At 37.4% G+C, this 12,637-nt stretch overlaps 1 protein-coding gene across 1 annotated transcript in view; it reads left to right on the forward strand.

Moving 5' to 3' along the window:
• The window catches only part of PHEX (phosphate regulating endopeptidase X-linked), a 287,172-nt gene that overhangs the window by 252,715 nt on the left and 21,820 nt on the right, over nucleotides 1-12,637 (forward strand). Inside the window, exons 15-16 of the mRNA XM_089656062.1 lie at nucleotides 2,194-2,252; nucleotides 2,605-2,659. Of these exons, the coding sequence (XP_089512188.1) occupies nucleotides 2,194-2,252; nucleotides 2,605-2,659 (114 nt within the window). The remainder of the gene's footprint in view (nucleotides 1-2,193; nucleotides 2,253-2,604; nucleotides 2,660-12,637) is intronic.

Raw genomic sequence — 12,637 nt, forward strand, 5'->3', positions numbered from 1 at the left:
TACAGGCCTACAATAAAAAAACTACATATTTCCATGCAAAAAAATGTACCGCTTTGAGCACAGAAATATGGACATAATCAGACCGCTAGGGAGGTTAAGATGGCATCTATCAAATTTTCGATTTTTTCATTGCTTTGTGTCTTGGTGACAGTGGTCAGCAGACCAAATAGAGAGGTTGAAGGAGACACAGACAACAATACAAACCATAAAGGGGTTCTAACCCTTTTTATTATTATTATACAGGATTTATCTAGCGCCAACAGTTTGAGCAGCGCTTTACAAAATGAAGGTAGACATTACACTTACAATATACCGTATTTTTCGCTCCATAAGATGCACTTTTTTCCCCCAAAAAAAGGGGGGAAAATGTCAGTGCGTCTTATGGAGCGAATATGGAGTGACCGGTCCAGTATTTCCACCGCCGCCGTGTCAGAATACAGGGCCGGCCGCTCAGCTCTGCAGCGGGACCTTACCTGTTCCTCTATCCAGCGCCGCGCTGTCTTCCCGGCTTCTGTAGTGTGGGCGCCCAGTGCGAATGCGCGAGAAGCGGTGCGCTTTGTGAATGGTAAGGCGGCACCTGGGACACATGACAGGTCCCAGAAGCCGCCGGACCAATCACAAAGCGCAGCGTTTCTCGCTCATGCGCACTGGACACCCGGCTGTCAAGTCGAGCGCCGCACTACAGAAGCCAGGAAGACAGCGTGGCGCTGGATAGAGGAAAAGGTAAGGTCCCACTACAGAGTGGACACTAACCAAAGAACAACTCCGCGGAAGTAAGAGCGGGTACCTGTCAAATTCAGGTTATCGCTCCCCCCCTCCCCAAAGGTCAGCAGTCATCTTCTGTACTGTCCGCAGTCTCTGGTCATCTCCTGTACTGTTCGCAGTCTCTGGTCATCTCCTGTGCTGTCCGCAGTCTCTGGTCATCTCCTGTGCTGTCCGCAGTTTCTGGTCATCTCCTGTACTATGTCCGCAGTCTCTGGTCATCTCCTGTACTATGTCCGCAGTCTCTGGTCATCTCCTGTACTATGTCCGCAGTCTCTGGTCATCTCCTGTACTGTGTCCGCAGTCTCTGGTCATCTCCTGTACTATGTCCGCAGTCTCTGGTCATCTCCTGTACTATGTCCGCAGTCTCTGGTCATCTCCTGTACTATGTCCGCAGTTTCTGGTCATCTCCTGTACTATGTCTGCAGTCCATTGGTTTAGAATATTTTTTTCCTGTTTTCTGCCTCTAAAACCTAGGTGCGTCTTATGGTCAGGTGCATCTTATGGAGCGAAAAATACGGTAATTTGATACAAGAGGAAACAGAGGGCCCTGCTTGTTAGCGCTTACAATCTAAGAACACTTTTCTAATGCTTCCTACATTTTCTGGCTTAAGATACACTCTAAGCTTACCGACTGTATCAAGCAGAATGCTATACATTTAATATTAATTTATTCCTATACTTTAAATAAACACTAGATGGATAGTCTACACAGTTGGAGAAGAATGTTTAACAAGGTGCAGTCACTGCTCTAAACTGCCTCCTTGTTTCTCTCTGTCAATGCGTTTCTATTATTTCTATTAATTTGACAACAAGAATTTATGAAATAATATTGTTAATAATAAGTAATACTAATTACTACTGATAATTAATAATATTATTGATGATACTAATAATAATAATAATAATAATAATAATAAATAATGAATCATATTTTTATTGTTTGGCACCAAGAATGTATAAAGCAATAGACTATATACGCTGTAAATGCAATGCAGTCTGTATTATCTTGGTCTATCTTAGGCCCATTTCACACAGGCAAGACAGCTGAGTAGGTGGATGACAAGTCCTTGACCACTCTGCTTATTCAGAGCAGACATGGACACAGTCCCCTTTTCTTTATAGGCGGTCACACGTAAACGGACCGCCTATCCATTTATACCTGACTGCCTTCTGATCCGATCCACTGGATGGATCCAATAAGATAAGATGTAGGCGGGTGCAAACGGAGAAATATCCATTTACACTCACTGCTCCATAGAGGAGAATAGCAGTTTTGATTGGGCCCACCTGAAAAACGTACCGGCAGACCCAATCGGAATGTTTTGTGAAAGGTGCCTTTTCAGATCTGTTATTGGTCTTCTGAACATAAGGACAGCAAACATGCCCTGAAACTGCTGCTTGATCTAAATGATTATTTTTTGCTTACAGGTGGTATACTAGCCCAACCACTGTCAATGCTTTTTACAGTGCATCAACAAACCAGATTAGTAAGTACTGCTTTCACTTGTTCTCTAACATGCTTGCTTCGCTGTATTAGTGTCAAGATGTGGTTGAAAAATATAGATGCCTATAAATATAAGAAGCAATCTATAATATAATTGGTTACCAAGGGCATTTTTAAGTTAAAACGCATGATGCAGGATCTGATATTAAGATACACTGCAGCTATGCACATATCTTGTTTAAAGTGAATAATTCATAGTGGTGTAGTGGAGAGTTTGATAGGTTGATCAATGGAAGGCAGCATTTATGTTTGCATCAGCATGTTATGATATTATGCTTTCTATAAGTAAATCAATTATTATAATTATTCATGTGTCTCTACCTATGTGTATATAGGATTCCCAGCTGGAGAGCTTCAAAAACCTTTTTTTTGGGGCACAGAATATCCACGGTATGTTGAAAGAAAAAGTAAAGACAAAATATATCATTAAGATAAGCTAAACAAGGATACATATTTCAAATAGAAAACAATTGTAATGCATGTTAAAGAATAATATATTAAATAAATAAATTATTGTGTACTGCGAAGCAATACGGAGGTATTGCATACTGAAAAGATAAAGTTTACAGCTGGAGCCAAATAAACACATATCAAAGTTGAGCTCCAGGAACATAATAAAACAGGAATTTACCTATATGTTGTATGATCTTTGGGGTCAGAGATATCGCATGACAAAGGCTTCTTACACAAAAAAAGTTTTATTCAACTTAAATGGCTTGCCATCAGCAACAATCCACGACTGCAAAAATGCAAACTGAAATACTCCTTGGCAGGTTAATCTAAGTCCATCACAAAACAGAAAATTTGCTTACACCAGCATCTGACACTCCAAAATAGTAATGTCCTGGCCACAGAGGCACAACAGAGTCCAGCCAGCAGCAGAGGGTTCAAAAGCTGTGAGAAGCTGTTTATCCAGGAAGACCTCACCCAAGCTGTTCATGTGGGGGACACTAAAGCTTGGGGTCATTGCAGTAGATGCAAGAACTTCCATTGGTCAGGGAGCTGCAGTCAAAGAGGTTACTTTCCTTTGCTCTCTGATGGGAGGCTACTTTCCATTCCACTAACCTCATCCAGAAAAACTGTAGGAGTCAAGCATTTTGGTTATTCTACCTTCTAATAATAAAGAAATGTGTAAACGTGCTAATAGTGCTAAACTTATAGCTGCAAACACAAAAAGAAGATATCTCTTCTAATATTAACAACTTAAGATAACACTGTGTTGTGCTATAAATGACCCAAAGTTCAAAATAAATATAAATATGAAATTACAATGCTAAAAAATTAGTGTACATATCAATCACCCAAATAAAACGTGTTTAAAAGTAAACAAATGTTCATAAAGATCCAATCCAAAAAGATAAAAAGGAAATGTGTCCAAAAAAAGAAAGTTCCCTTGAGAGTGCAAGACAAATAAATCTCTACCTTTCTCAGCAGTATAAATCAAAGGTGTCCACAACTTCCATCACCTAGAGTGTTATAAGGATGCAGACTTACCAAATTCTTATGACACCCTTGAGCTGAATGGTCATAGAGTACTCAATCAATCGCCATGGTCATCAATGGTAATTTCAGGACATCTTCCTAGGTCACTCAAAGGAGCTGCTCACCAAACAACCAAGTTCATTCTCCTAGCAGTAAACTCATACAAGGAAAGAAAGGAGGAGAGAAAACTCCTCACATAGAAGAAAAAAAATAGCGAGATTTTAAGGGTGCCTTAAAATCCCGCTATTTTTTCTACTATGTGAGGATCTTTCTCTCCTCCCTTTTTTCTATGTATATCTTTTTCTCTCTTCTCTTGATAAAAGCTTTAGTATTACTTTCAATAAAACGACTTACAGGTAAAAAGAAGAAATGGTAAAGGTTAGTTATAGCACAGTGTTTGTACCACTTCATGAAAAGTAGGAGGTGAAATATTATGGGGTTGATTTACTAAAGTCAAATAGACTGTTCACTCTGAAAGGGATGAACTCTTAGCTCAATGAAGTGGCTGAAACTCACTTTGCAATACATACCCAATCACTTGCAAGGAAACAAAAAAAACATTTTTACTTGCACACAATTGGATGATGGAAGCCAACAAAGCTTCACCTCATTCACTTAAGTAAGGAAACATTCCCATAGAAAGTGCAAAAAGGTGCAACAGCCAATTTTCCCTTAGTAAATCAACCCCTTCACCTCAGTAATATAATCATTCCTTTCTACAAAATATCAGTGTTTAGAAAACCTTTCTGATTGTGCAATTTATTTGTCTAATAGTTCCTGAAAATGTGCAAAGCCTTGCTTTTCCATTCTAATAAAAGGGAGCTTAGAGTTTAATATTCCTTATTTTAGCATTTTTCATATATAGCTATTTTGTTGTAAAAGGCTTAATGAAGGCAGTTTGCCAATGTTCCAATTTTCTAACTCCCCAATTAAGTATAAAGGCTTCTCTAAGTACCTGAAATAATTGTTGACCTCTTTAGTTTTGACCTTATGAAAAATTAACAATAATAACCTTTACTTTAAACAGCTCAGGTCAACGTGAACACTCTACAATCCTAGCAGAAAATGCCATTAAAGCACACAATGATATATTTGACAGCTTTAAAAAAGTCAAATGTCAGTGTTTATCTCCATTTTGTTAAAATGTCTACAATTTGTATTTCCCATCTGTAGCAAGATTCAGCATCATTTCAGAGAAATAGAAAATAGAAAATGTATCCATCAATATAGTATAAAGGTATACCAGTCTGAACATGCAAAGTGGACCGTTATTGCTGTGAATGGTCATATAATTGGTGATTACAAGGTGGTGTGATTTTAAGATTGAGCGTGCATCTAAGGCAGGCTATAGATGGGTCAGTTTTTTCACTCAACCAGCGGGTTGAATGAAATAAATGGATCGGATTCCCCCATCCCCACATTTGTGGTGGATGAGGAAATTCTTCACACTGAGCTATTGTATTCTGACAGCTGGGAGACTTCTCTGCCATCAGAATAAACTGATCAGTGTTCCTGCAGCGTTGATCAAGTGGGGAAAATCTGACAGGGCGGTTGTACAGAAGTGGATTGGTAGATCTATTTCTGTACAACCTCAGGGGCCACATATGGATCAAAACTCAACTGGTCCCTGCTGAACCGGCCAAATTTTAGTCCCTGAATGGGTGACTTAACACTAATGGTGATCGAAGAAGAGAAGTGCAGAGCAATTGTAACAACAATATTTTCTGTAGAAGCAAATACTTATTTGTCCACTTTTCTTAGTAGCACTTCCATCCCTCCTATGTGCATTCCTCTTCCACTCCTAAATCATTGAGTCTAACCTAGAGCTTCTCTAGCCCATTTGTATGCTTATTGTTCTAGATTAATTACATCTGCCACCAAAAAAGGACTTTGGGAAAGATTTATTCCTAGTGCTCTAAATACAATAAATATTTTGCTAGTGATCTAAATAAACCAGTAAGAAAGCTCAGTTACTACTTGATTAAAGCAAAGATTAGTTTTGCCCATGCTGATTTGCTTTTATGTCACCCTTTAACAATTACCTTTTGCTTTCTCTTCTGCTGTTGGTCATTCCCCTGGAGCCAAAGAGTACTTCAAGGTATGGAGCAGTATGTGACTGCCTCCATGTGATAGCACAGTTGCTTGGTGATTGGCCCAGCCCCCTATCCAATGGAGAAGTTTGAGCCAACAGTCACATGTAAGCACTGATTGGAGCAACTCTGAGCTTACAAAGGTCTGTCTCTATTTGCCCCCAGTAGCTAAAGGGAAAAAGAAGAGGGAAGTATGTTCTGCTGGGGGGACAACAGTAAAGTAGGGCAAAGCATAGCTTTGCTTTAAAGGAATTCTGTAATGTGAAAATATACGTGGGCTACCGTTGCTTATTTCATTCACAAATGTTAGAAGCAACTAGAAAACAAGTGCTTGTGTCACATGAAAAATACTGTAATATAAACATCAAAATATCTGGTCAGTGAAGTTGTTCTCAATGATAACTCTAGGAAAGTGATCTCTGTTATATGCTAAAATACCAATTGCTTAGACTATACTACAATTTAACTCCATCCATGTTACTTTTGCAGTTCTGACCCTTTTAACTACCTCTGTAGTTAAAGTAAAACTATAGGCAAAACTATATTTTTCATTTTAGATGGAGTAAGTTAGGGTTATAATCCCTGTCAGTTTATTTTTTGCCATCTGTGCCCTGTTGAGATTTACCTCCACTTCCTGTCCCATAGCAAAACCAGGAAGTGATAGGAAATCCCTGCAAATTAGGGAATTCCTTGGGTACCCCCAGGTCTTCAGAACTAGTGTTCCCATTGGACAATTTCCCATCCAGGGGCGGACTGACCATTTAGGCACTGCCCGAGGGCCTGGGGTCAGTAGGGGGCCCCATGAGATGCCCCTGGTACCTTTCACAGGCTTTTTTGGGTGTGGTTTGAGTGTGGGTGAGGACGCAATGGCCCGGGGGCCCCATGAGCTGTCAGTCCACCCCTGTTCCCATCTATTACTCCTCTGGGGACAACCCAAAATTTGGGATTTTATTTTACTTTCACCTTCAATGGTAATGGTAAACAGGACAAATAAAGAGGGTGAATCTGCCTAATGGAGGCACAGACTGCTATAATAATGCCATAAATAGGTGTTCTAACCCATCTCCACTCTGTCCAAAACTAAATGTTTTGCCTTTAGTTATACTTTAAAGAGTTTTGATTTAAATGGTGTAGATTTATGGATTAGGATTAGAGATGAGCGAATCGAACCAGGCGAAGTGGAATTAGTTTCGAATTTCAGGAAAAATTCGATTCGCGTCGAATCCGAATATTAGCATACTTCGGGTGCGTGAATCTGATTTTTCCCGATCAGCCGGCAAAAGTGTCCCTGCAGAGAGCTCCGCTATTTCTGACAGTTCTCTGACAGTTCCTTCACATGTACAGCGGTTGAAACATTGTATCTATTTGTTTCCATTTAGGATACAGATGTTTTTATTCGGAAACAGATACAATGTTTCAACCGCTGTAAATGTGAAGGAACTGTCAGAGAACTGTCAGAAATAGCGGAGCTCTCTGCAGATACACTTTTTGCTGTACTGGAATACTTCTTCTTTTCATTCTTCTTTTCATTCTTCTCATTCTTCTTTTCATTCTTCTTTTCATTCTTCTTCTCATTCTTCTTTTCATTCTTCTTCTTCTTTTCATTCTTCTTTTCATTCTTCTCATTCTTCTTTTCTTCTTCATGAAAAGAAGAATGAGAAGAAGAATGAAAAGAAGAATGAAAAGAAGAATGAAAAGAAGAAGAAGAATGAAAAGAAGAATGAGAAGAAGAATGAAAAGAAGAATGAGAAGAAGAATGAGAAGAATGAAAAGAAGAATGAGAAGAATGAAAAGAAGAAGAATGAAAAGAAGAAGAAGAATGAAAAGAAGAATGAAAAGAAGAAGAAGAAGAATCTTTTCATTCTTCTCATTCTTCTTTTCATTCTTCTTCTTCTTCTTTTCATTCTTCTTCTTCTTTTCATTCTTCTTTTCATTCTTCTTCTTCTTCTTTTCATTCTTCTTTTCATTCTTCTTCTTCTTCTTTTCATTCTTCTCATTCTTCTTTTCATTCTTCTTCTTCTTCTTTTCATTCTTCTTCTTCTTTTCATTCTTCTTTTCATTCTTCTTCTTTTCATTCTTCTTCTTCTTCTTCTTTTCATTCTTCTTTTCATTCTTCTTCTTCTTTTCATTCTTCTTTTCATTCTTCTCATTCTTCTTTTCATTCTTCTTTTCATTCTTCTTTTCATTCTTCTTTTCATTCTTCTTCTCATTCTTCTTTTCATTCTTCTTTTCATTCTTCTCATTCTTCTTTTCTTCTTCATGAAAAGAAGAATGAAAAGAAGAAGAAGAATGAAAAGAAGAATGAGAAGAAGAATGAAAAGAAGAATGAAAAGAAGAATGAGAAGAATGAAAAGAAGAATGAAAAGAAGAAGTAGAATGAAAAGAAGAATGAGAAGAAGAATGAAAAGAAGAATGAGAAGAAGAATGAGAAGAATGAAAAGAAGAATGAGAAGAATGAAAAGAAGAATGAAAAGAAGAAGAAGAATGAAAAGAAGAAGAAGAATGAAAAGAAGAATGAAAAGAAGAAGAAGAAGAATCTTTTCATTCTTCTCATTCTTCTTTTCATTCTTCTTCTTCTTTTCATTCTTCTTTTCATTCTTCTTCTTCTTCTTTTCATTCTTCTCATTCTTCTTTTCATTCTTCTTCTTCTTCTTTTCATTCTTCTTCTTCTTTTCATTCTTCTTTTCATTCTTCTTCTTCTTCTTTTCATTCTTCTTCTTCTTATTTTCATTCTTCTTTTCATTCTTCTTCTTCTTTTCATTCTTCTTCTTCTTCTTTTCATTCTTCTTTTCATTCTTCTCATTCTTCTTTTCATTCTTCTCATTCTTCTTTTCATTCTTCTTTTCATTCTTCTTCTCATTCTTCTTTTCATTCTTCTTCTTTTCATTCTTCTTTTATTCTTCTTTTCATTCTTCTCATTCTTCTTTTCTTCTTCATGAAAAGAAGAATGAGAAGAAGAATGAAAAGAAGAAGAAGAATGAAAATAAGAATGAGAAGAAGAATGAAAAGAAGAATGAGAAGAATGAAAAGAAGAAGAAGAATGAAAAGAAGAATGAGAAGAAGAATGAAAAGAAGAATGAGAAGAAGAATGAGAAGAATGAAAAGAAGAATGAGAAGAATGAAAAGAAGAATGAAAAGAAGAAGAAGAATGAAAAGAAGAAGAAGAATGAAAAGAAGAATGAAAAGAAGAAGAAGAAGAATCTTTTCATTCTTCTCATTCTTCTTTTCATTCTTCTTCTTCTTCTTTTCATTCTTCTTCTTCTTTTCATTCTTCTTTTCATTCTTCTTCTTCTTCTTTTCATTCTTCTTCTTCTTTTCATTCTTCTTTTCATTCTTCTTCTTCTTCTTCTTTTCATTCTTCTTCTTCTTCTTCTTCTTTTCATTCTTCTTTTCATTCTTCTTCTTCTTTTCATTCTTCTTCTTTTCATTCTTCTTTTCATTCTTCTCATTCTTCTTTTCATTCTTCTCATTCTTCTTTTCATTCTTCTTTTCATTCTTCTCATTCTTCTTTTCATTCTTCTTCTTCTCATTCTTCTTTTCATTCTTCTCATTCTTCTTTTCTTCTTCATGAAAAGAAGAATGAGAAGAAGAATGAAAAGAAGAATGAAAAGAAGAAGAAGAATGAAAAGAAGAAGAAGAATGAAAAGAAGAATGAGAAGAAGAATGAAAAGAAGAACGAGAAGAAGAATGAGAAGAATGAAAAGAAGAATGAAAAGAAGAAGAAGAATGAAAAGAAGAAGAAGAAGAATGAAAAGAAGAATGAAAAGAAGAAGAAGAATGAAAAGAAGAATGAGAAGAAGAATGAAAAGAAGAATGAAAAGAAGAATGAAAAGAAGAATGAGAAGAATGAAAAGAAGAATGAAAAGAAGAAGAAGAATGAGAAGAAGAATGAGAAGAATGAAAAGAAGAATGAGAAGAATGAAAAGAAGAAGAATGAAAAGAAGAAGAAGAATGAAAAGAAGAATGAAAAGAAGAAGAAGAATCTTTTCATTCATCTCATTCTTCTTTTCATTCTTCTTCTTCTTCTTTTCATTCTTCTTCTTCTTTTCATTCTTCTTTTCATTCTTCTTCTTCTTCTTTTCATTCTTCTTCTTCTGAGGATGAGGATGAAGAAGAAGAAGAAGAAGAAGAAGAAGTAGGATGAAAATAAGAAGAATTCCAAGCCGGCAAAAAGTGTATCTGCAGAGCTCCGCTAAGTGTATCTGCAGAGCTCCGCTAAGTGTATCTGCAGAGCTCAGCGGTTGAAACATTGTATCTATTTGTTTCCATTTATGGAAACAAATAGATACAATGTTTCAACCGCTGTAAATGTGAATGTCAGAGAACTGTCAGAAATAGAGGAGCTCTGCAGATACACTTAGTGGAGCTCTGCAGATACACTTTTTGCCGGTTTGGAATTCTTCTTATTTTCATCCTACTTCTTCTTCTTCTTCATCCTCAGCCTCATCCTCAGAAGAAGAAGAAGAGGATGAGGATGAAGAAGAAGAAGAAGAAGAAGTAGGATGAAAATAAGAATTCCAAGCCGGCAAAAAGTGTATCTGCAGAGCTCCGCTAAGTGTATCTGCAGAGCTCCGCTATTTCTGACAGTTCTCTGACATTCACTCCATACAGCGGTTGAAACATTGTATCATAAATGGAAACAAATAGATACAATGTTTCAACCGCTGTATGGAGTGAATGTCAGAGAACTGTCAGAAATAGGCTATTTCTGACAGTTCTCTGACATTCACTCCATACAGCGGTTGAAACATTGTATCTATTTGTTTCCATAAATGGAAACAAATAGATACAATGTTTCAACCGCTGTATGGAGTGAATGTCAGAGAACTGTCAGAAATAGCGGAGCTCCGCTATTTCTGACAGTTTTCTGACATTCACTCCATACAGCGGTTGAAACATTGTATCTATTTGTTTCCATTTATGGAAACAAATAGATACAATGTTTCAACCGCTGTATGGAGTGAATGTCAGAGAATTGTCAGAAATAGGCTATTTCTGACAGTTCTCTGACATTCACTCCATACAGCGGTTGAAACATTGTATCTATTTGTTTCCATAAATGGAAACAAATAGATACAATGTTTCAACCGCTGTATGGAGTGAATGTCAGAGAACTGTCAGAAATAGCCTATTTCTGACAGTTCTCTGACATTCACTCCATACAGCGGTTGAAACATTGTATCTATTTGTTTCCATTTATGGAAACAAATAGATACAATGTTTCAACCGCTGTATGGAGTGAATGTCAGAGAACTGTCAGAAATAGCGGAGCTCTGCAGATACACTTAGCGGAGCTCTGCAGATACACTTTTTGCCGGCTTGGAATTCTTCTTATTTTCATCCTACTTCTTCTTCTTCTTCTTCATCCTCATCCTCATCCTCTTCTTCTTCTTCTGAGGATGAGGATGAAGAAGAAGAAGAAGTAGGATGAAAATAAGAAGAATTCCAAGCCGGCAAAAAGTGTATCTGCAGAGCTCCTCTAAGTGTATCTGCAGAATAGAGGAGCTCTGCAGATACACTTTTTGCCGGCTTGGAATTCTTCTTATTTTCATCCTACTTCTTCTTCTTCTTCCTCTTCATCCTCATCCTCATCCTCTTCTTCTTCTGAGGATGAGGATGAGGATGAAGAAGAAGAAGTAGGATGAAAATAAGAAGAATTCCAAGCCGGCAAAAAGTGTATCTGCAGAGCTCTGCTAAGTGTATCTATAGCGGAGCTCTGCAGATACACTTTTTGCCGGCTTGGAATTCTCCTTCTTCTCATCCTTCTTCTTCTTCTCATCCTTCTTCTTCTTCTCATCCTTCTCCTTCTTCTCATCCTTCTTCTCATCCTTCTTCTTCTTCTCATCCTTCTTCTTCTTCTCATCCTTCTTCTTCTTCTCATCCTTCTCCTTCTTCTCATCCTTCTTCTTCTTCTCATCCTTCTTCTTCTCATCCTTCTCCTTCTTCTCATCCTTCTTCTCATCCTTCTCCTTCTTCTCATCCTACTTCTCATCCTTCTCCTTCTTCTCATTCTTCTCCTTCTTCTCATCCTTCTCCTTCTCCTTCTTCTCATCCTTCTCATCCTTCTCCTTCTTCTCATCCTTCTCCTTCTCCTTCTTCTCATCGTTCTCCTTCTTCTCATCCTTCTCCTTCTTCTCATCCTTCTCCTTCTTCTCATCCTTCTCCTTCTTCTCATCCTTCTCCTTCTCCTTCTTCTCATCCTTCTCCTTCTCCTTCCTCATCTCCAAGGGCATTTAAATTAAAGGTACAGTGTTCTGCACTAATTTAAAGGCTCTCTGAAGCCTAGAAACCCTTTTAATAAGTTAAATTCGTAGCGAATAAATTCGCATCGAATCGAATTTCTTCCTCAAATTCGGCGAATCAGCCGAATCGAATTTTTGAATAATTCGCTCATCTCTAATTAGGATAATAACCCCCCCCCCATAATGCAGCTTGAATATCCTAGAATGCTTTTAGCTTCTGTCTTTTTGCCCAGATTTGAGGACTTCAATGACCCAGCACATTGTAATGGTACACTGCAGGACACAGCACAGAAGTACTCGACCAGCACTTTTAAAATTGTTCAATGGGCTGGTAGCATGGTGGCGATTATAATGCACTACTCACTTCTGTAATCCAAGGTATTACTATTGTTTGTCGATTACTTTAAAAAGACTCTATCAGTTCCCCAAACAAATCCAAAGGCAAGGCCCCATACCTTGCTTTAATTACAACACTGCAGCCTCTCAGACTTTCATCTGACACTTCTTGGAGTGTTGAATGCCTGTACCCCCTATTGTGCTTTGTTTCCAATGTG

This window comes from Staurois parvus, unplaced genomic scaffold, assembly GCF_062004578.1.
Source record: "Staurois parvus isolate SC_StPar_1 unplaced genomic scaffold, SC_StPar_1.0 ptg000884l, whole genome shotgun sequence".
NCBI classification, from domain to species: Eukaryota; Metazoa; Chordata; class Amphibia; order Anura; family Ranidae; genus Staurois; species Staurois parvus.